The sequence below is a fragment of the Trachinotus anak genome, unplaced genomic scaffold (assembly GCF_046630095.1).
Source record: "Trachinotus anak isolate AG129_WGS33_773 ecotype Australia unplaced genomic scaffold, CSIRO_AGI_Tana_v1 ptg000033l, whole genome shotgun sequence".
Taxonomy (NCBI): Eukaryota; Metazoa; Chordata; class Actinopteri; order Carangiformes; family Carangidae; genus Trachinotus; species Trachinotus anak.
In genome coordinates this window covers 232,608-253,801 of record NW_027273884.1, presented here as the reverse complement: position 1 = coordinate 253,801, position 21,194 = coordinate 232,608, and the positions used below count along the sequence as shown (strand labels likewise).

The window sequence follows — 21,194 nt, the reverse complement described above, 5'->3', positions numbered from 1 at the left end:
AAATACGCAGCTGACCGATTTACCTGTTGAAGTAAAAACAATACGGCAAGTTTTAACCCTGAACCCTTAGGACACAAGATTTTCTCATCCTAAGAAAGAAAGATCAAGGGCAACAACTGTGGCTGCAAGCTGTGTGTGTTCATAGTTTAGCTGACTTGTTGGCTCTCTCTCTTGGTGTGTGATATAGCCCTGCTGTTTCAACACACACACACACACACACACACAAAACATGATTGAGAAACAACACTAGTTCCCTCTGGCCTCACCTTCATTAACCAATTACACTAATACACTCACCCTGCTTGTAATGAGTGTGTGGTCTGAATAATATCCAGCCTTGTTGTCTTCTCTTACCTCACACTGACACACACACACACACACACAGACACAAGCGTCTGTTTGTGTCTGGGTGGATTTCCTCCCTGTGAATTACAAGTAGAGCCTGTGTCTCAGTGTTCACCAGTGAGGGAGCAGAGAATGTCTGGAGCTGCAACATGACACTTTAATGATCTGGAGAGCATCCAAAAACTGTACGCCCCCACACCTTTTTTTTTCCTTCTCTTGCGAAACTTTGGCTGCAATCATCCCTGCAGAATAGACTTGTTTGTGTGAGGCTTCAGAACAGTAGGGAATTGGCTGAAAAACATCGTCAAGTTGACTGCAAGAGGGTGTCTTCAGGGGGAGGTGGAGCCCACAGTGGGTGGACACCCACATGAGACATTCCATGGAGAGAGAGAGAGAGCTGTAAACAAACATACTTTGGCCAAGGGGTTCCCAAACTTTTCTGTATTTGTATTGGTTACCTCTAGATAGATTGACAATAGAGGAAGAAATCCACTATAAGATGTTTTTTTAATACAAATGATACTGTACAGGAATATAAAAATCATATTCCCTACAATCATTCTCCCATTGGCTATTTGTGCGTTTTCTCTGCCGCAGGTGGTGATGATTGTCAGTTGACAAAAGCTTTGTTCATCATTGCATTTACAAGATAAGAGGTCTTCTTCATCTTAAAACATGTTGGTATGAAATAGAGTTGAGGGCCAAAGGCAGCCCAACCTCTAGACAGATGTACAGTATAATAACGCCGCAGGTTTGTAAAACACAAGTCAGAGTGCCAATAAGAAGTTTATTTCAATTCGGTCAATATTGTTAATAAAAAAAGAAAAGCCATGACGTAGCTTGGATATTTTCTTTGTACAACTTCACATGTAATGAAATGATCTCTGAAAAACCTTCTTGCAAAACATCCGCGGAGAGAAAACAAGTAAGGCAAAGAGGAGACGGGTTAGTGTAGAATTACAGTCCAAGCAGGCGAGAAATGGCCCGTTTTCCTCAAAATTCAGATGACAGGTATAAAATTTACACATTGAATTCTGAGCAATCAAAACAAATATTTACAATTCCTTTTTCTTTTTTTATATCAAATTTGTTTCATAACAAATGTCTGAAAAACATGGCAAACTGGAGAAAACAAAACAGGTTTTGCTTTATCCGCACTAAAGCACTTTTGGAGCTACTGTATCATAACATACATTCACTACCTTAGAGATCAATCTACACACTGAAGAGAACATGAAATTCGACCAGGTATACAGTATAGTTCATTGCTACTCTCCTCGATTCGTTTTAATCATAAATATCTTTAGTGTTGCCTTTCCTGGTGCCTGACCGCACATTAGTGTGCTCCATCCTGTGGGCTGTGGAGAAACAGACAGTGAGAGTAAGTGGCTTCTTCTATAGTTTTTTTTTTTGTTTTTGTGTTTTTTTTTTTTTTTTACTTCACTAGTTTATATGGCCGGTGTCATCCTATCCACAGTGAGATCAGAATAATGTGCCGCTTTTTGGTCTGTGATGTGTAATCCAAACTACCGCTACAGTCAGCATGAAGAAAGCAGAGACTTTCCTTCTTGTTTCATAAGAAAAGAAGAGTTACTAGTGTCTTTATGGACTTTTTACATGGCAATGTGGTGATTTACAAAAGGCCAGTCTAAACATTAATACGTCCTTGAACCTGTGTGTAAGCTACATATCATTGGATATTTTTTTTTAGACCTCAGGTTATATGTTTCCTGAGTTGTTACTTTTATAGCCGGTACAGGAAATTTCCTACTATTCTACTGAGCTGAGCTACAAGACGGTTGCCTGTTTGAGGCAATGAGGAAATCAGAGCATGGAAAGCAGGTAGCTTTACCTGCAGTTACAATTATTCTTGATTTATTTTAAACAACTCAACATCAAAATAAAACATCTCTTACTTGATATGTCAACCACTCAGGTTTGGATTAGCTTCAGCTTCTACTTAAACCTGTAAAATACTTGAGCCGAAAGACTGAAGCTTCAACACTGTTTACAACGCCTCTGAATAAGCCAAAAGACAGGAGAAAAAAAAAACAAAAAACAAACAAACAAAAAAACCCTGCTTCTCAGTGTTTCATTTTATAAAAAACCTAGAGAAGGCAACTTCAATGTCAAACAGACAACAGAAAATTAACAACAGCTCATGACCTTTCCCCTTCGTGCAGAGAGAAGGTCACTTTGAAGGTCACTTTATCAAGGTGTTTGATGAGGCTCCCGACATTGATAAGCACTGATACACTGTCTGGCTGCTTCTCCGTCACCTCATCACCTCACAACGCCTCACAACATTCATCAGCAAATGAAAAACAAAAGCAATTCAAGATGGAACAACTGTGACCTTTGCTGTACCAACTAAAGAGATCTTCATAAAAATCTGGAGCCAAAAAAAAAAAGATCAAGAAGGGTTCATGCATTGGGGGTTTTGCTCTAAATGAGGAGAGAAGGAAAAAGAAGTCCAGAGTTTTTTCTTTCTCGTGAATGAGCACATCAGTCCCGGTGCTGAGGAGAGAGAGGTGTAGAGGGAGTGTAGAGGGCGGAGGTTACGGGGTGATGGATGGAGGGCGGAGGTCAGGACAGAGGAGCTTATTTGACCAGTCTCTTGGCTACGTCTGCGTAGGCGATCTCGATCTCCTTGTCACTGGGGCAGGTGTTGGTGAACTCTTCACGTGTGTAGGCGATGTTCAGGTACTTCCAGATGGACGTCATCTCTTTGGGGATGTCGAAACCTCTGTACTTCTTGGCTACAACCTGCAGGGACAGGTGGGCATCACACTCCATAAATGAAGGAAATAATACAAAAATAACAAAAAGGTCACAAACTGAAGTACCAATTGTTATTCTTAAACTCATTTGTATTGTCTATTCCTTTGCATTAGTTTGCAGCTCATCTAAATAAGGAGTTAAACAATGTGTATCATTAATTAATTGCACAATTGACAGAAAATGAATTTGGAAGTATTTCAATAATCAACTACTTGCTTGTTTGGAAAAAATGAACAATGTGAGTAGATTCTGGTGGACATTTTTCACTAATAATCAAGAGGTGCTGTATAAAACTTTAATACTTTAACTTTCACATGTTAGAATAACTCTAACCCCCCCTTCCAGCCTTCAGTACGTTTATTATTTTTATGATGAATTGAATACAGTATGAAATCTGTGGGCTGATTTACAGCACAAAAAGGATATGGTTTTTGTGGTACAAGGCAGCATTAATGTGGAGCTAAAACTATAATTTTTCATGAGTGAGTTTACTTAACTATTTTCAACTATTTTGATAATTGATTAATCATTGAAGTCCATAATCACAAAAAAGGCCAATAACTGACAAGTTTCTGCTCCTTAAATGTGAAGATTTTCTGCTTTCCTCTGTGTTCTATCATGGCAAAGTAAATATCTTCGGCTTGTTAGTCAGATGAAATGAGACATTAAAAGACATAACATTGGGTTGTGGGAACTTGTGATTCATATTTAATCTATTTTCTGACATTATACACATTCATTCCTGGTGTTATATTGAAAATAACTATAACTAACTAACTATAATTAATTAACTATAATTTTGAGGATCATTTACAGAAACAGTACCTCTGGGAGACTGATAACAGTAGTCATTTCACACAGTGACTCATCCATCATGAAGGCACAAGTGTTTCCTCTTATTCTGGCTGATCCCACTGCTCAGGCTGTGCTGGGAATTACGTGAGGTCGCCTACTTCAATGTACCAATACTTAAAAGTTTTTCCTGAATATACTGTCAGCAATGTGTCTCTCACTCACCTTAACTATATGCAGCTTGGGCAGCAGGTTGCAGTCAGCCAGAGTCATTTCATCACCATCCAAGAACTTGCGGGTGGAGACCTTGACGTCCTCGATGCTGTTGTGGTCGATCTCATCAGGCAGTGGTGAGCGAAGATACTCGTCCAGCTTCTGCAGCGTCTTCAGTAGACCACGCTCCAGAGCTGTGACGAGACACAAGAGATGTTGTAAAAACTGTAAACACTGCTTTAAGTTTAATTATATGTTCATTATGAGGAAATAAGCTGCTGTTGACAGTGTTAAATTGTCCTGCTTTTCCTGAGGCCTCCGTCACAGTTGTTTGAGCTGTATGCTGATCAACCACATGAGGGCAGCATTTCATCACAAGACAAGCCGTAGTGTGCATGTAAGGCGTGTACATTATAAAGACAGGACATAGTTGTATCATCAACACCTGTACAATTTCATCCAACCTCTTACAGCAGTGTTGGACAGGTGTCACTGGCCCTCCTCCTTTATCTATCCATCTATAGAATATGTTGTTAGAAAATATGACATGAATGTAGCTGCAAGTTCAATCAGCAGTCCAACAGCAGACGTGACCTGTTACTTTGGATAGCACTTATCATTGAACCATGAGATTCAGCCTCAAACTCTGTTGACATAGCCTTGGCTTTCACATGCAGCTCAGTATCGTTCAATATTTTCCCAGGGTGGAGAACAGCCAACGAAAACATGATACAAAATCTTGGTGTTTTGTCAATATTATAAACATTCTTCCAGGAAGCAATTCCACAAATTGTTTCACCCAAGACTCAACAGAAAGTCTAAGACAAAAGACTGCATATTTTTTATATTATTCCAATAATCTTATCTGGTAAGTTTATGTTGCTGCCGTTCTCTAACAAAGGCCTACACGGTGCAGAAACCAAGAACAGGAAGGATGAGATTGTGAACACTAGCTCATATCCAGGAAAGCTGCTGTGTGGTTTTCCAGAGAGCTCCACCAGGTGAGACAGAGCACGAGGGGAGGAGGAGGCAGCAGAACAAAAGCTCTATGTTTCTGAGTGAGGCTGTGACCCACCAATCAGGGCAGGGCTACCAATGTCGCCTAGCAACCAGATAACTCAATAACTCTCCCTGCACAATAGGGAGGTTTCTGGATCTCTGCTCTTAACCAGGTGTGTGTGTGTGTGTGTGTGTGTGTGTGTGTGTGTGTGTGTGTGTGTGTGTGTGTGTGTGTGTGTGTGTGTGTGTGTGTGTGTGTGCGTGTGTGTGTGTGTGTGTGTGTGTGTGTGTGTGTCAAACAGATAAAGGTTACTTACCCTCATTTGCATCTGGTTTGGAGTTCTTGATGTATGCTGAAAACTTGGCAAAGATGTCCATACCAGCTGTGTTTGACTCGGGGTGTCTTGCACCGAGCTTGATGTACCTGCACACAAGTAAACATACATGAGTGTCACAAACATTTTTAAAAGAATACATCTGGTGATATTCTTCTTGACTGTCTACAGCTTATTACTCTGCGTCATTGAAGCCCCTTTGTTGTCCAATAAATTAAGATGAACATGGGCAAAACAGTATATTATGAATCAATCATCAATCCCATTGATATTATTGATATTATTATTTTAAAAATAATAATAATTTTTAAAAAAGTAGTTTAAGTATGTATATGTGACTGTTGTTAAAGATTTATTTATTTGTAAGAATAAATGGCTTTGGGGCTGAAAGCCACAGACAGGCTAGGGAAGTCAGAAAGTATAAAAACAGACTGACATGTTGTTAGTTTTGATCTTTTCAGGTGGTTTGTTGATGATAAGAAAAATATTGACAATTATCAGCCTTATCTTTCAAGAAAAACATTTGTCTACATTTACATCCACAGTCCACACCCTCTGTTACATGCTAATGGATCATGTAAAAGCTACCACACTGTGGCAGCAGTGCTGTGTGTGAGCAAGCTGTTACCACAGGGATGAGCGAACACTCACTTGGGTGGGCAGAGAACATCCTCAAGGAACTCCTCGATCTTGTTGACGTCAGTCTTGACCTCACCGTTGAAGGTGATAAAGGGTGGGTGTGTGCCGGGGGCCAGGTTCTGGAGATCTGCTGGCTTCCTGGAGGACAGAGAGTCGGGCAACTTCAGTAGACTGAAGCAAGTACAACCAAACCATGCAACCAATTAAAACCTTTTTTTTTTAAATGATGCATGTTCACAAGTTTTTGATATATTCAGATTGTTAGGTTGTAAAAGATCAAGGAATTCTGACACCGAGTGTCAGTGATAAAGGGCTTGTAAATGAGATGAGACTCGTAACTGCTCTGATGTGTTCTGGTTAAATACATGAATAAAAGTCATATTATTCACTTTTTATAGTTCAAATAGAAGTGTCCTGTGGCTCTGTGGAAGCCTGCAGCACTTCAAACCACTTTTTCTAGAGCCTTCGAGCCGTCCTCCTTATCCAACTATAGCTGCCCTGTCTTTAACTGTGTGCGTTTGTCTGTCTCCACAAGTGTGTTTGTGTCCCCTTCTCTCTGCAGCCTTCAAACCAGCACATTTTGTACCAGATGTCTCTGGCAGGCAGATGACACTGACACACAAACAAAAATGAGCATGTGTTGAATGAGGAGTGTGAACACAACTGACTGGTGAAATCCACAGAACCCAGATGCTTAAATCCTTTCAGTACGACAACATAAAAGATAGCAGTGTCCTGACAGCTTGGAGCCTAACAGATGGGTGTAAGCTGGCAGATAGTGTGAATCCTCTGTTGATCTCATATAATGTGAAACAACATCCAGGTCCAGGTTTGTGGTGTGACAATGTACATAATGGTGGCTGAGTTTTGGGACAAGCCATCTAAGGACGCAAAAAACGGGAAATGACTTCAACTCTTTGGCATGCAAGGGGGAAGTGGCACCCTCACCCAGTGATATCACTGAGGAGTGGGTAAGAAACTGCTTTGAGGCTTCCAGCATAGAAACAAATATTAACATGAAAGCCTTGACCCAAGGCAAGGCCTGAACTCAGGAAACATAAAGCCCCTCCACTCAGGGGAATGACATGTGACATTCATGTCCTCCAACGAGTGTAATAACATAAACTGTTCTTCACTTTAAGGACTGCAATAAAAAACAGCCATGAACATGGCAAACACGCACCTCCTTTTGCAACGCAGCCATTTTATGTTGACTCAAGATTACAGACACTGTATAGCACAGGCAAAGCGAAGGCTGAATGAAAGGGTTGTTTGAGGAGCGAGGGGTAAAGAGACACTGCTAAGTAGGCGGACATCCTCAATCGCCATTTTACAGATATCAGGTCACTGTTTCATGTTACACACCCTCTGCCAGGGAAAATACATGCAAATATACCCAAAACCCATGCACTCATCTTGAATGTGCAGGCCTGCATTAAAACCATACTAGCTGAATGGAGCCTGGTTTCCTCCTTCTAGCTCTACAGAAAGGGAACAGTATTTATCAGCTGCATCTCTGTTGTGTTTTGTCAGCACACAGTGACCTCCACGTCCCAGAGGAGGAGGAGGCTGCCACATGGATGAACCACACTTTGGAATAACACATCAGATTCGAACCTCTGAGTCAAACACGGGTGACGACCATAGAAACCAGACGTCCATCTGACCATCGGCCCTGGCTGAAAATAATCCTGGCTTAGCAAGTGGAAAAACATTGAGGGAGCATTTAGATGAATCACAGACAGAAACATAGTGGGTTTGGTAAAGAGCTTCTGGTGCTGGAATCCACATGTGAAAGCACGTTCTCTTGAAGCAATTTTTTTTTTTTAATATCCCAGACAAAATTGCAGAGGATCACCAGTTTTCTGATCCCAGGCATGAAAAATAACATGTTGCCCACCAAAATCTAGGCAGGAAGTGAGCGGAGTGAAGAACCTTAAATAGACCCTCCAGAGTCTGTGTTTATTTTTCTCCGATTTTCTCCGGCCTGGGAAAGGGTCATGGGAAAACCAAATAAGCAGTGGGGAAGCAGCAAGCGTGTTAGAGGTGGGGCTGCATCAAAGCGTTACGGAGCCGCTGATGCCTTTGTGGAAACACCCAGAAAGTGGGTGGGAGGAAAACAAGTGGAATATTTTTATTTATTTTTTTATTTTTTTATCCTTGTTTAACAGCCAATGAAATGAGAACAGGCAGCAGCAGAGGATGATATCGATGTAGACAAGGACGGGAGGTAAACTCACCTCTTGAGGTCCACTGTGGTGACGTTGAAGACGACTCCTTTAAGCCACAGGATCATGAAGAGCCTCTGAGAGAAGGGGCAGTTCCCGATGCTCTCGCCATCACTTCCCGCCTTAAATAAACAGACAGATAGCAAGTTAGAGTAGGAGCAGATTAACTATCAGCAACATATCACAGGTACCATTCCTGAAGACTTTCTACCTCACAGAGACCATTAAGTACAGAGTGGAAACGCCCCAGATTTAATCTTTGCAAGTATAAAACACCAGATAGCAAGAACTTAAATAACATCTGTAAAGTCTCTACCACTGTTAGCACTTGGCCGAAATGGAGAAAGGTCCCAATAATCTTAGCGGAGATCACATCTCTGTTGCACAATCTTTACGGCTTGGGGCGTTTTACTGTGCTCGCCCAGAGAGGGCCCATTTCAGACAACGACTCTTTCATACACATTACAGGCTGCCCTCGAAAACACTTAAGCAGGAGGGAAAGAGTAGAGGGCCGAGCCCCTTCTCTTAAATGCTTCAGCACACTTCCCCTCCATTAATCTGCCCAACTGCTGTCTAAGAGTAAGAGGAAACTTCTGGAGTGATTAAGACCCTGATGGACTTTTGTTTCCTCTTTTGCTAGACTGCACAAACACAAGACTGAGTGGTGGCAATGAGATCAGTGGCAAGTGGCGTGTGTCCCCTGAATTAATGGCGAATGCTCATCGTTCAGCGACAGACCCACAGATAGGATTCAGTTCGGAGATGAGATTTTAGCATCAAAATCAAAATCAGTCAAGTGTCCCTTTTCTGAAAGCTGAAATAATGAAAAGCTGCAATCCAGCATGAACACCGCTGCAAAGGAGGAGAGAAACTTAATAGCTGTGATTTCTATCCCCCTCTCACATGCAGCAGTAATCAGAAAGCTAAGGGAGGGTGCTGCAAACTGTCAGCGATATCTCCAGTCCTCTCAACAACCATCCATCTCTTCTTTCTCACACTTGCTCTGCTCCACTCACAGCCATGTAGGGAGTGAGGAGGGTGTAGAAAAGGACAAATATGGTTTGGATTCTACATCAGGAGGAAGAATAAGCATTTCATTTGATTAACTGAGCTTTGCGCAGTATCTTAATGAAATCTTTTATGCTGACTGCCGCACAGTTATGTCCTCTCTGAGACAACCTATTCGATTTTCCAGTTAAGCCACATGCTGGTAAAATCGAGAGCCGTCATTGTGAAACTGAAATTGGATATTGTTCTCATCTGCTCCTTGTCATTCATGGTACATTGACGAATAAAATTTACTTCCTAAATCCTTAAACCACCAGATGTAAATCGCAACTTGGTGCAGAGCTACGTAGCTCTGTGGATACCAAGCCTGTTGAGGTATGTCATTCTCCTGGCAGGGCGGGCAAAGAAATAAGAATGCAGTGTATTCATCTATTCACAAGGACAAGCACGGGGGTCATTCAAGTGTCTGCGCTCTGGAATGCACCTCTTCATTCAGCTTAATACTGTAGCAGAGCCTCTGTGAAGCGGCTGAATATCGGTTCTATTATGTCAGCCTCTTGTGTCGTCAGTCACTCCTCATTCACTGCATACGTGCTTCTTTCTGCAACTGCAGAGGTGATATGCAAAGTACGCCTGTATGTGTACTGCAAGAGACACTACGGCATTTTTACACAAATAATGTTTACGAAGTTCCAGACAGATTTGCAAGGATAAGATTAAAATTTAAATCAGTTTTCAACTCAGCTGCTCTGTTACAAGAATATTTGTTTAATATCCGAGATGCAGCTTCTGAACTGTTCTTTGTTTTGGAGCATTGAGCCAGTCCAGCAGCTCCTTGCTGGTGCGGACAGGCTGGCTGCTGTTGTCCTCTGTGTGACGCCCAGTGGGATGGCTCTGTTTGATCTGCCTGCTGGCTCCCATTGTACCATGGCTGTCCCCTCCCTCTCCTTCTCCCCCCACCTCTGAATTCAATATCTGAAAAGCGTGGATTAGATCACTGCCTTTGTTCAGCCAATGAAAGTCCCCTTTTCACCTTACATGATTCAATACCCAAAAATAAAGCTTCGGCTGTGAAGTGTTGGGGGTATCGTGGTTCATGGCCGTCACTGCACTGGGCTAACATTAGCTGATCCTTATGGGATCAGAAAGACATCAATGGGATGATTACTCCATCTTCCCCACAGTGCTACACCTACAGAGAACCATGCAGGATCAAGAGTGGCAATGCAGCACAGCAACTGTTCCCATGGCAATGGCTAGACACATATGACATGGAAAGCAGAGCACACAGTGTGGAGTGGATTATCAGTTCACAGGTAACCTGTCTGAAGTGAGCTCTCTGTCTGTAGGGACAAAAATGCAAACTGCCCGCTGTAATGTCATTAGTAAAAAGATGTTTAATATACTTGAACAGTGAGCTGCTTTTAAGCTGAGTTCATCTAAGTCCTGAGTCTCAAGTGGCCAAGAAGAAGGCCACAGCAGCTGGGAAAGACATTGCACACTTTTCTCTCTCTCTTTCTCTGTCTGTTCCTGGAGCCAAGGCTCCTACCCTCTGGAGTCTGCAGCAGAGCAGACTGCAGCTCTCTGCAAGAGACACTGATAGCAGGGATCTGCTGCAGAGAGAGAGACAAACAGCAGGAGAGACAGAGGTATTAGTGGAAATAGGGAGGAAATTAGGTATCATAGGTAGTGCTAACTGATATGGAGGACAACAAGCAATAATAGATACTTTAAGTGAGAGGAGGAGAAAGGACAGTGAGCTTCAGGGGCTGTGTGCCATTTGGCACACTGCTTGTTTCTTGTTTCTTGTTTCTTCCTCTTCCTCCCCCTCTTCCCCCTTTATTGCTCTCCCCTTATCCTGGGCCCCTCTGTGGAGTCAGGAGGGGGGGCTGGGCATTTGGGGAGGAGGGAGAAACTATTCCAGAAATGTTACTCCTGCCGAAGAGGGTGCTTTGTTTAGCTTAAGTGACGATGCTGGTGCGGCTGCATTTCCGCTGCCTGTAACATATAAACTGCTGCGCTGTTAAGGAGGAGCTACCCTACATTTTGTTTTGAATAACATCTCAAAGATTCGCCAAGAGAATGACCTCAGCTTAATTAAAATTAGAAATTAAAACTAGATTTTTATATGAAGCCTACAGCCTAAAACCAGCTTGAGGAGGTTCAGAAAATCCCTCCAAGTGGAGTGGTCCTCCTCTACCCTTCTCACACTTTCCAGAGAGCTGCTATTATTATAGTGTGACATTCAGAAAATGACTTCTGGAGAACCATCTGTACACCAACAACACAAAGCACTTTTTGTTTGTCAAGCTTGAGGAACGTCACCAGTTAGCAAGGGTTGAAAAAACACCCCAATAAAAACACACAAGCCAGGCAAGAAATTGTTTCAGACTGGCCCTTATAAGGTAAGGCACACCAGCTGAAAAAGATGCACATTTTCCAAGAAGTAAACCAGCAGTTCACTTCCAAATACAAGCAGCCTTCACAGGACCACTGAGCTGGGCCCAGTGTGTAGTCTGCTATTTAGCCTCCTGTGTCAAAAATGACTCACATCTTGGAGACGGTTACACCATCTTTCACAAAGATTCATACTGAAATTTCTCCCTGATGTGAAACGGCTTTAATAACGTCTGGGCCAAAGGAGCAGCAACAGCTGACTACTGGTAACAGACTTGCGGGCTTTATATAGGCTCGATGGATGGGCTGTGAGTCAACAGATGCTTGTTTATTTAATGCCAAACACACACAGCTGTCCAGTGGAGGGTGTGAGCTGTGCTCAAGTCGGATGCTATCTCAGAGTCGGCGTACAGGACAGTGTGGCCCCGCGGCAACACAATGAGACCCAGTTAGTCAGGGGGCCAGACTTGTCCCAGAAACACACAGTATCCACTCAAACGTAGTGAGGTCATTCCTCTTATCACTTCCTCTTTGACTTTGCTCATGTAGCAGCTGAAGTAATGACCAACTTGACACATCTCAAGAGTAATAAGGATGATGCAAGGCCTTAAACTAATAACCTTGGAGATAATACAGCCATGTATGTACTTGAAGGTATGTGCACTTTTAACAGGTATCCTCCTCACAAGTCCAGCCCCATAACAATTTACAAGCAGCCACATAAAACGCAAGAGCTGTGCAACTCAACCTCTCCCTCTTTTATTCTCACACTTTCTTTTACAAGCACTCATCATTATTTTAGACAGTTTTTTTTTTTGTTTTTTTTTTTAAATAACTGGTGATGTGAGATCACAGTTACAGTAGCCAGCACTCAGGGACAATGGATCCTGTTCTGGCTGGGCACGGTCCTCCCAGTCTCTGCACACAGCCTAATTTTAGTAACATGGCGGCCCATGCCTTTCCCTCCCCAGCACACTTCATATTCTAAATTGGGTGGGCTGCTCAGCAAGTTCCAGCCACACTTTGACCGAATAAGGAACTGACGATGCAGCGGTCCTCCTCCTGCTCTGACACACAGCAGGAATGTCTGTTTGAGAGTGGGCAGCCATGGCAACGTCATGGCAACGCCTCTCCCCTTTTGCTGGACAAGCATGCAGGCTGGGCTAAGGTTAGGACTGTGACTAGACCGAGGAGCTGGACCAAAACCTAGCTGTTACTCAGGGTTACTCAGCCCACGATGCTCTTAGTCGGCTTCGCTAAAGTGAGGTAAAACAGTAAATTAGGTTCATGACACATACACTCTGTCATATGTCCAAGTCCAAAGGGAGATCAGAGTTCAAAGCCAGCTGCAGAACAGCAGCCCTACACCTGGGATGATTTGATACCTTGCTTAAGGGCATGTCAGCAGGGTAGACAGAGGTTAAACTAGCAGGTAATCAGCATCTACTACAGACGGTCTAAGCAAAATACTAGAATGAGGCCAATAACAGTCTTTTTAGATTCAATCTGCTGATATTTTAAGTATTTATATGGCTGCACAGTAAAAAAGCAGCCAGATTAGAGAAGAGCTGTCAGGTCTGGGCAGTCGGTTAATTGATTCAAAGAACAATAATTTGTAACTCTCTTGATAATTGATCACTTTAGTCATTTTTCCAAGCAAAAATGCAGCCCCGTCTCTGTTGTGAGGATTTGCTGCTTTTCAGTGGATTAACTCATCATAGAGAAATCCTGAGGGGTTCATGAGATGCTTGATGGAAGCTCTGGGGCTGAAAAATGAAGCCAACGCAGAAGTGTCAAAAACTGCAGTAATTCAAATGGCTCCAAAACTGAGTCAATCCCTATAGACTCCAATGTGAAATGCCCAACTTTACAGCAGAAATAAACACGTTTACAGCCTATTACGGTTTTGGACTCTATAGCTAATTACCCCCTTCATGGCAAATGTAGGGGGGGGTGAATTATTATAAAACGTACCCATTTAAATTTTATTAAAGCTTAAAGTTTGGCATAATTGAGGGTGAGCCGCTTTGAGTGACAGGTGGGTGAGCGTATGCTCGCCGCCAACCAGCATGTACCAAAGTGTCAGCGCTACACGTGCCCCACCTCTTTGTCCATCTTCCAATTAGCCGGAAGTCAGGCACTGCCAAGATGGCAACGGCAGAGCAGCCCACTCTGGGCTTTAAACCCACTCCTCAGAAACCTATGGGAAATTGAGAAGTCTAAAGGTCAAAACTTGTAACTAACAGACTTCTGATATCTGTGATGAGGTGTAGAAAACAGACAGAAGAAGAATATGAAATCAACTAGTCCTCTGATGCCACCTTTTAGTTCTCTACAGTTTAATTCTCAGTGCTCTGAGTGGATTTTGCCTATCATAAAAATGTGTTGAGGTTTGGCCCCATATCTGAATGACTAGGACTGAACTGGGAGGGTGAACTGGGCCCCTGAGTCTGACCGCTCAGAGAAATGAGTGTACTGAGGAGTCAGACCCTGCTGGATCATGGAAACACCATCACATCCTTGGTGTGGCTCTGACTCAGGCTGACATCACTCAGTGGAAACCTCAAGACCAGTGAGACACAGACCCTCTGTGCCTGAGCACATGAGTGCTAAGAACCGTCAGTTTCTGTGGAAAATTGGAAGCTTAAGTCCAAAAGAGGTTTAACCATGCTACGGCAATGACGTGAGCTAAGTCAATAATATTCGAACCACTGTGTTTAACCGCGATGTAGAGATAAGATTACAGCACGTTTTGCACAGGACGAGTGTTTGGTGATGAGTAATACAGATCCCAAATGATGGAAAAACAAACAGCCAGCCGTCCAGGAGATCCGAGGGAACCAACTATCATCCTCACTGTTGTTTCAAGTGTCTAACAAACAACTAGCTGCAAACTGAAGTCGGCTCCAGCTTCAACTCCATCCACTTACACAATCATAGACCCCAGACTGAAGACGAGGACTGAGTCACACATTCACACCTACATACATAAAACCCACCATTTGTCTTCCTTTGTGCTCTTTTTCATTCCATTTGCATTGGATATAACACGGAAAAACTGCCCCGACAATCAAAAAGTATCTTAAACATCTTTAAATGCTAATGTCTCTGCACAAGACAGCAAACCCAAATGAACTCTGTAGCGATTCCTTTCGGACAAGTGTCCCGTCTAGACAGCTGTGAACCTCCCATAGGCAGAAACACGGTGCCAGCATGCCATTACCACGCAAGCCAGATATGCATGGCAGCAAAGCCTGCACCATGGCCGAACAAGCACAGGCCTCATCAGTAATTCTGAGCAGACAGGGCATCTCTCTCTCTCTCTCTCTGGTTGTGTCCACTCTAACCTGCAACTGAGTTGTTTTTCAGTACCAGTCTGGGACACACTGCCTTGCTTTTCACATCATAAAAATCAAACATGCAAAACACTTGTGGAACAGCTTTTGCACAGAAGTTTGCATGGACGTAGACTGTATATCCATATATCATATTACTATATGTAATAAATCGTGTGGCATAACATCTGGCACATCAAACCAGTACTAAAATATTTAAGTTTCAGTTTCTGCTGTACAGAAACAATCATCACAATGTTATTTCAGTGTGAGATTACTCAAGATACTCAAGATTCATTTCAGCTATAACCATAAAACAAAATGATCAATTTTAACTTCAGCTGAGTAGTCTGAATGTTAACATTAACTAATGAAGAGTTCCATTTATCTAATAGACACCCTGAAGCCTCACAGACTTCACTGACGTCAACTAGTTGGTGACTGAGTGCAAGAAGCTGCAAGACACATCACGTTACTTGACGTGACTTGATGTCACAATGCTATGAACTGTGGGTAATTCCCTTAGGCAAAGTGTGGAGAAATGCAGACTCAAGAAGAAATGTGTATAAAAAGGCTCAAATTTCTGCTGGAGAGCCCTCATGCAGTTGATGATTTCACGGACTTACAGTCTGTGAGTCTGTGAGGGTGGACATTGTGCCATAGTCTTCTGCCAAGCTTCAGTGGATATATGGGACACCTAGGGTCCCCCTGTCACCCTATCCTCCATGTTCAGGTTCACTTTGGGTTACATCAGTAGGTCAGTAGGCTCTGCTATGAAGAACGTAGCACGTGAAACACAAGCAGACTGGATCATGTTGAGACTGATTGAGTTACTCGTGTAGTGAAGAAGGCAGATTCAAGTGGTGACACACCTCCTCGGACAGTGAAGATGATGTAACAGAGAAGAGGTAGAGTCAGAGGCTCGTTTCTCCTCTGTATCCTGACCTGGTAGGTTACAACTGCCACAGCCCGATTAGCTCACAAGTACAACGCACCACAAACTGGCATGAATTCTGAATCTGTTTGGGTTCAGTCTTTGAAGTCTCAGATCCATGTTGTTCTAGGCTGGCCTCACTTCCCGTCATTGAGCTCGTAGGAGAAATGCCTCATTAGCCACTGGTTTCCTGGACGGGCAGCACAAATGAGACACGCACTTCCTCTGCCTATTAGATTGAACTATGCTTCTCCTCTGGACATACTGGCACGACATGATGGCCACAAGTGTGGCAATAATCCATGTTATAATGTTCTGACATTAAATAAACAACTTTCCATTTAAATAAAAAGACTGATTGCCTCCCTTGGATTTGGTGCAATAACACACTGCCAGAGGGATTAGGCCAGTACCCAGAGTTAGTCAACCAGATAGTTACAAAGAAGCAGCAGTGACAGGTCAGGTGCTGCAAAAGCAAATTCACAGCACACAGCAACAGCACAGCACTCTGAAACAGTAACAAGCCATTAATCTTTGTACCCTAAGTCATGATGCTGACTGCAGTGTTGCCACATACTTGGGGAAAAATAAACTGCTCTATTGATTTTCCTATTTAAAAAAAAAAAAAAAAAAAAAAAAAAAAAGCACTCAGTTGCCTAGAACACCACCTATGCCACCCAACGGAGAGAGAAAGGGTTCATTTTTACTGAAAAGCAACATGCAAACAGTAAGCAAATTGTGTGTGAAATTCAAACAGGCCTATGGCCCGATATTATTATCACCATCATCCTGTGGATCGACTGTCCACTGGTAAACACATGTGTAAGTAGCAATTTGGCCTTGGATGTCATTTCATGCAACTGCAATGAGCAAAGTAACTGCTGAAAAAGGTCATTGTGTTTGTCCATAAAAACAGTACATCACATGGTAGAAGTCTGATTGTCACGTGTTGTGACTGATACCACAATCGGACATGAGCTGCTCTTCCCAAGGCCTTTTAAATAAACCTAACAGACCAGGCTCCTCCTGTCTACTATGACTTTATATGAATCACAGCATATTCCTGTGTACAGGGAAGAAAAAAAGCTTAAATCTGAGTGGGCACTGTGGTGCATGTTGACTATTAATTGCTTCTAAGCTGACTGTTCACCCTGACAACAGAAGTGCTGCTTTGTTGGGGCCTCTGTCTGCCATCTTGCAGGCTTTCCACTCCACTGTTCCCAAGGGACTACCCGAAGGACAAACACAAACACAGACGGGCTCTCATGCCATCCAGACTTAAAAGCACTTCTCCAACATGTTTACTAGCTTTGCTGTCATTGCTGGCAAGAGAGTGGAAGTTTGGAGGCAGCAGGAGGCTTTCCAACCAGGAACGCGACCTTGGCACAGTTGCAGCCAACAGGCACAGACACAAGTAGAGATAAGGCCTGTCTATTTCTCTTAACTCATCTTTTTTCTGTCCACTGCCGTACAGTCAGGCCATATGGTTGTGGCTAACGACTCACTAGCTTGGCTGCCCTGAATTAATTCTTTTTCCAAAGCTGTGAAAAACTGAACGAAAACATAATCAGACCTGTACTGATGTAATGACAGGAATCATACTCATTAACAACAGTGAATCTGTTTCACCATCCTGTAGAGGTAACACAATACAACCACCTCTCATCTCATCTCAGAGCAGCTTTCGAGAAAACCACTCAGAGTCTGATTGAATCAGGTAGTGCCATGATCGATACAGAGAGACGGATGGACCTCAGCTCCAGAGAGTTAAGATTTCAAAGTAAAACTTGAATTACGATGATTCAACATAATTATAGGCAGCTGCACTTTTGTTCTTCTCAGCTTCATGTCAGAGCAAAACAATTATCACAGCACATAAATACATCAGATTTAGGGTTTCATGTTACCACTTCAACCATGTGATGTGTGGAAGTGCCAAGTGAAACAGACATGGGAGGATGTTGGACAGAGAGACTCTCCAGCTCACCAGAGCAGACTACTACTCATGTGCAGAATTATATCTAATCTGTTGTTCTGTGATGGGGTCAAGGGTCGACCCTCCCTCTTACGAAGTCATTATATCATGCTCATTTGCAACCAAGAGCAAGAAACGCTGACACCCTCAAAGATGAGTACAGCGTAAAGCGTTCCCATAGCAACGGCACAGCTGTTGTGATAAACAGTGCAGGCAGTGCAAAATCATCAAAGTGTCTCTAAACTGGGAGGGTCAACTATTGTTAATGGGTAAACAGTGTCATCGCTGCTCAGTCTATTCACACAGACACTGTGGCAGCTCATGTACTGGAAGTATAATTAGTCAGCTTTGATATGTGGCAGTGCCCTAACAGATCTGACACTGCTGTGCATAGAGGGAGCACTCAGTTCCTTATCAGCTGCTCCCACAGGCCCAGCTCGCACCACTGTGCCTATAGCAACCTGCTTGACTGCCATTGTCTCCCATGACTGTGTTTAACGCAACACAGTAAGAACAACGGCATCAATAATACATGTGGACATGAAGGTAACACAGAGCTGCGCTAGAGCGATAGAGACGAAAGCCTATCGTGTCCCCACACAGACACATCGAGAAAACACACAATGGAAGAAACTTCTGTACACAACGGGGCTGTTCAGTCCAAAGAGGGAGGGGCTGAGAGGGAAGAGTCAGCCACATATGTAAACCTTCCAGGCCTGAGGATGATGTAACCTCCCCTGAACGCTGTGAGAGGTGGTTGAGGATTTCGTTCTGGCCAGTTCTTTCCCATCAGCCTCTGCTGCTCTGCTTCTCAACACCTCACAACAAATTACTACCTTTAAAGAGTCAACAGGAACAAGACAAACGGATTCTAGTATTTTCACTGAATCTGGGCTGATCTCGGAAGACTTGGAGATTCGCCATAATTCACAGTTACTGCAGCTCCAGACTTTTACAGGCCTCAGCTGACAGTATGACACATCCCAAGACAGTGGCCTGGTGCACAAGGTTACAAATGCATGATCTGATTAAATTTATATAAGGCTGATTTGTGAATAAACATTTTTTATTGAGCTTACCGGTACTCTCTAAAGAAGAATTTAGAAATGACTTTCACAGCTGCGAGCACACACGTACTACCAAGTGTTTGCTGCTCTGGTCAGCGACACCCCAGTGCACTACCACCCACATGCTCTCCCAGGCAATGCAGGACCTCATTTCCCCTCCCACTCCCCTAGCCCCCTCTATGCAGCCCCTTTCTCCCCCTCTTTCTTTCCTCTGTCATTTTCCCGCCCTGCAAAGCAACAGGCTGAAGGAAAGAAAACAGCCATTTACTACCCTTCACCATCATCATCATCGTCACCCCTGAGGCAGAGATAATCTGATGCTTGAGTACACTTTTAGGGGAGGCAGTAGTGCTGTAGAAAAAAAAAAAATAATAAAGATTTCTCTGAAGGTCATCCATCAAGCTCTCTGATGTCACCATATATAAATGTGATGAGCTGCGTTTTCCAGACATAACAACACAAAACCAGTGCCAAGAACGCCCCTGATGACAGACGCCTGCAACATATTCTTGTCTTATATGTAAACCGTCTCCAACAAGGGCATCACCCAGCTGCTCCGTCTTTCACAGATCTCTGGTGGCAGACTAAGCGATGACCCGAACACCAAACTTCAACTCAAATGACTGCAGTGAGCCTGGTCCAGTTTCCATTCGTGGCCGTGTAGAAATCCTGTATGCACTTCCGATACAACCAATCACTTTACGACGCTGCTGTATCAATCAACTTAGAAACACAACTGCAGCAGGTCGGGGGGGGGCGCGCTTCAAGTGTTGCACCCGCTGTTCTGGACCGCAGCGACGGAGCTTTTGTTACCGATTTAGCGCCCAGTTTTTCAGCATGGCAGCCTCGTCCATCCCCACGATGGGGGGAGAGCAGGGGGGGGGGGCTGCAGCCGCCCTGCTGGTGACACTGCAGGCTCCACATGGCCACAATGGCAGAGAGGGTCATGGATGTAAAAACCTAAATTATATATGTTTCTATCAAATATACCCCCCCCTAAACAAAACCCTCATGTGGAGAAAGACTGACCACAGATGAGAACCCCCCCCCCCCCGGCTGGCGCCGCGGTCTTACCTTCACAAACAGCTCGATGACGGGCTCGTTCTCCGCCTTCACTCCGTTCTGCGGCACCGACAGCGACATCGTGGACGCTACTTTCTCAAGTTTTGCTCACAAAGATGAGTTTCTTTTCTTCTCGCTACCACGCCCGACTTAGCTCGGTCCACTTCTCCACCACCCTTTTTTTTTTTTTTTTTTTCCTCCGCACTGAATCCCAGTAGGCGCCTTTTCTCCCCCAAGGAGGACCAGGTGCTGGAAGCAGAGAGGCTGTTTAGCAGAGCGGACGAGGAGGCGGCGGTGTCTGCGGAATAAATCTGTCTGAACGATGATGTGTCGGCTTCAGACCGGCCGGACTACAAACACACCGCCGGCTGGGAGGCTGTGCGCGCTGGCGGGGCAGTGAGGACGAGGGCGGTGGGAGAAGCGACGGGAATATTTAAAGCTGTGATGTCACTGAGGCGCAAACACAAAATGTGGGAGGGTTTGATGAGCGAGTCTCTCAGTGGGAGGAGGATGAGGAGGAATCAGGCAGTCCCGGGACAGATATATTCTGCTTTTTTTTTTTTTTTATCATCAGAAAATTAAACCATTTGAATAAGTCGCCCGCGATATTAAACTTTTCTTTTAGAGATAAGCAGGAAAATCCAAGAAAACTGCTCATGAAGTTACCTGTCCCCCATTTATTTAGTTTAAATACTTTATATTTTATGAAAAATCTAAATATCTTACTTCACTTTGGTTTTCCAAAATGTTACAAGCAGGGCGGAAATATTAATTGAAATACTAACAAAATCACAGGAGCTTTATTTTTTGATAAAGATAAAATGTGTCACTAAATACCATCATTGTGGCGCTATAGAAATGTCCCGGGCTGCTCATCATATTCTCCAAATGTAGGCACAGACCCCAGCATTCCCATTATAATCGTGACTCTTACTGCACAGTCTGTCAAAATAATCGCAGTATGATTTCTTTTGCATATCGCCCAGCCCTGCTCATTTGCTATTCATTAAATTTAAGAAATCAGTTAGAGGTCAAATTTCATTGATGTGAAACAAAGGAAAACGTGTTGGTAGATGAACCTTGT

At 43.5% G+C, this 21,194-nt stretch overlaps 1 protein-coding gene across 1 annotated transcript; it reads right to left on the bottom strand.

Moving 5' to 3' along the window:
* Positions 1-1,112: 1,112 nt before the first annotated feature.
* Positions 1,113-20,553, bottom strand: clic4 (chloride intracellular channel 4). The gene is made up of 6 exons (XM_071471452.1): positions 20,123-20,553; positions 8,345-8,454; positions 6,117-6,242; positions 5,448-5,554; positions 4,144-4,325; positions 1,113-3,111 (listed from the first exon to the last, which is right to left on the bottom strand). The coding sequence occupies exons 1-6, from the start codon at positions 20,189-20,191 to the stop codon at positions 2,947-2,949; spliced, it is 759 nt and encodes a 252-aa protein (XP_071327553.1). The 5' UTR covers positions 20,192-20,553; the 3' UTR covers positions 1,113-2,946.
* Between the last annotated feature and the right edge of the window lie 641 nt (positions 20,554-21,194).

Excerpts from the sequence above, each read along its gene's own strand:
- clic4 (XM_071471452.1), bottom strand. The coding sequence starts at position 20,191 with ATGTCGCTGTCGGTGCCGCAGAACGGAGTGAAGGCGGAGAACGAGCCC. Across the intron at positions 5,555-6,116 it reads GATGTTCTCTGCCCACCCAA|GTACATCAAGCTCGGTGCAA; the intron begins GTGAGTGTTCGC and ends ACTTGTGTGCAG. Across the intron at positions 4,326-5,447 it reads CAAACCAGATGCAAATGAGG|CTCTGGAGCGTGGTCTACTG; the intron begins GTAAGTAACCTT and ends GTCTCGTCACAG.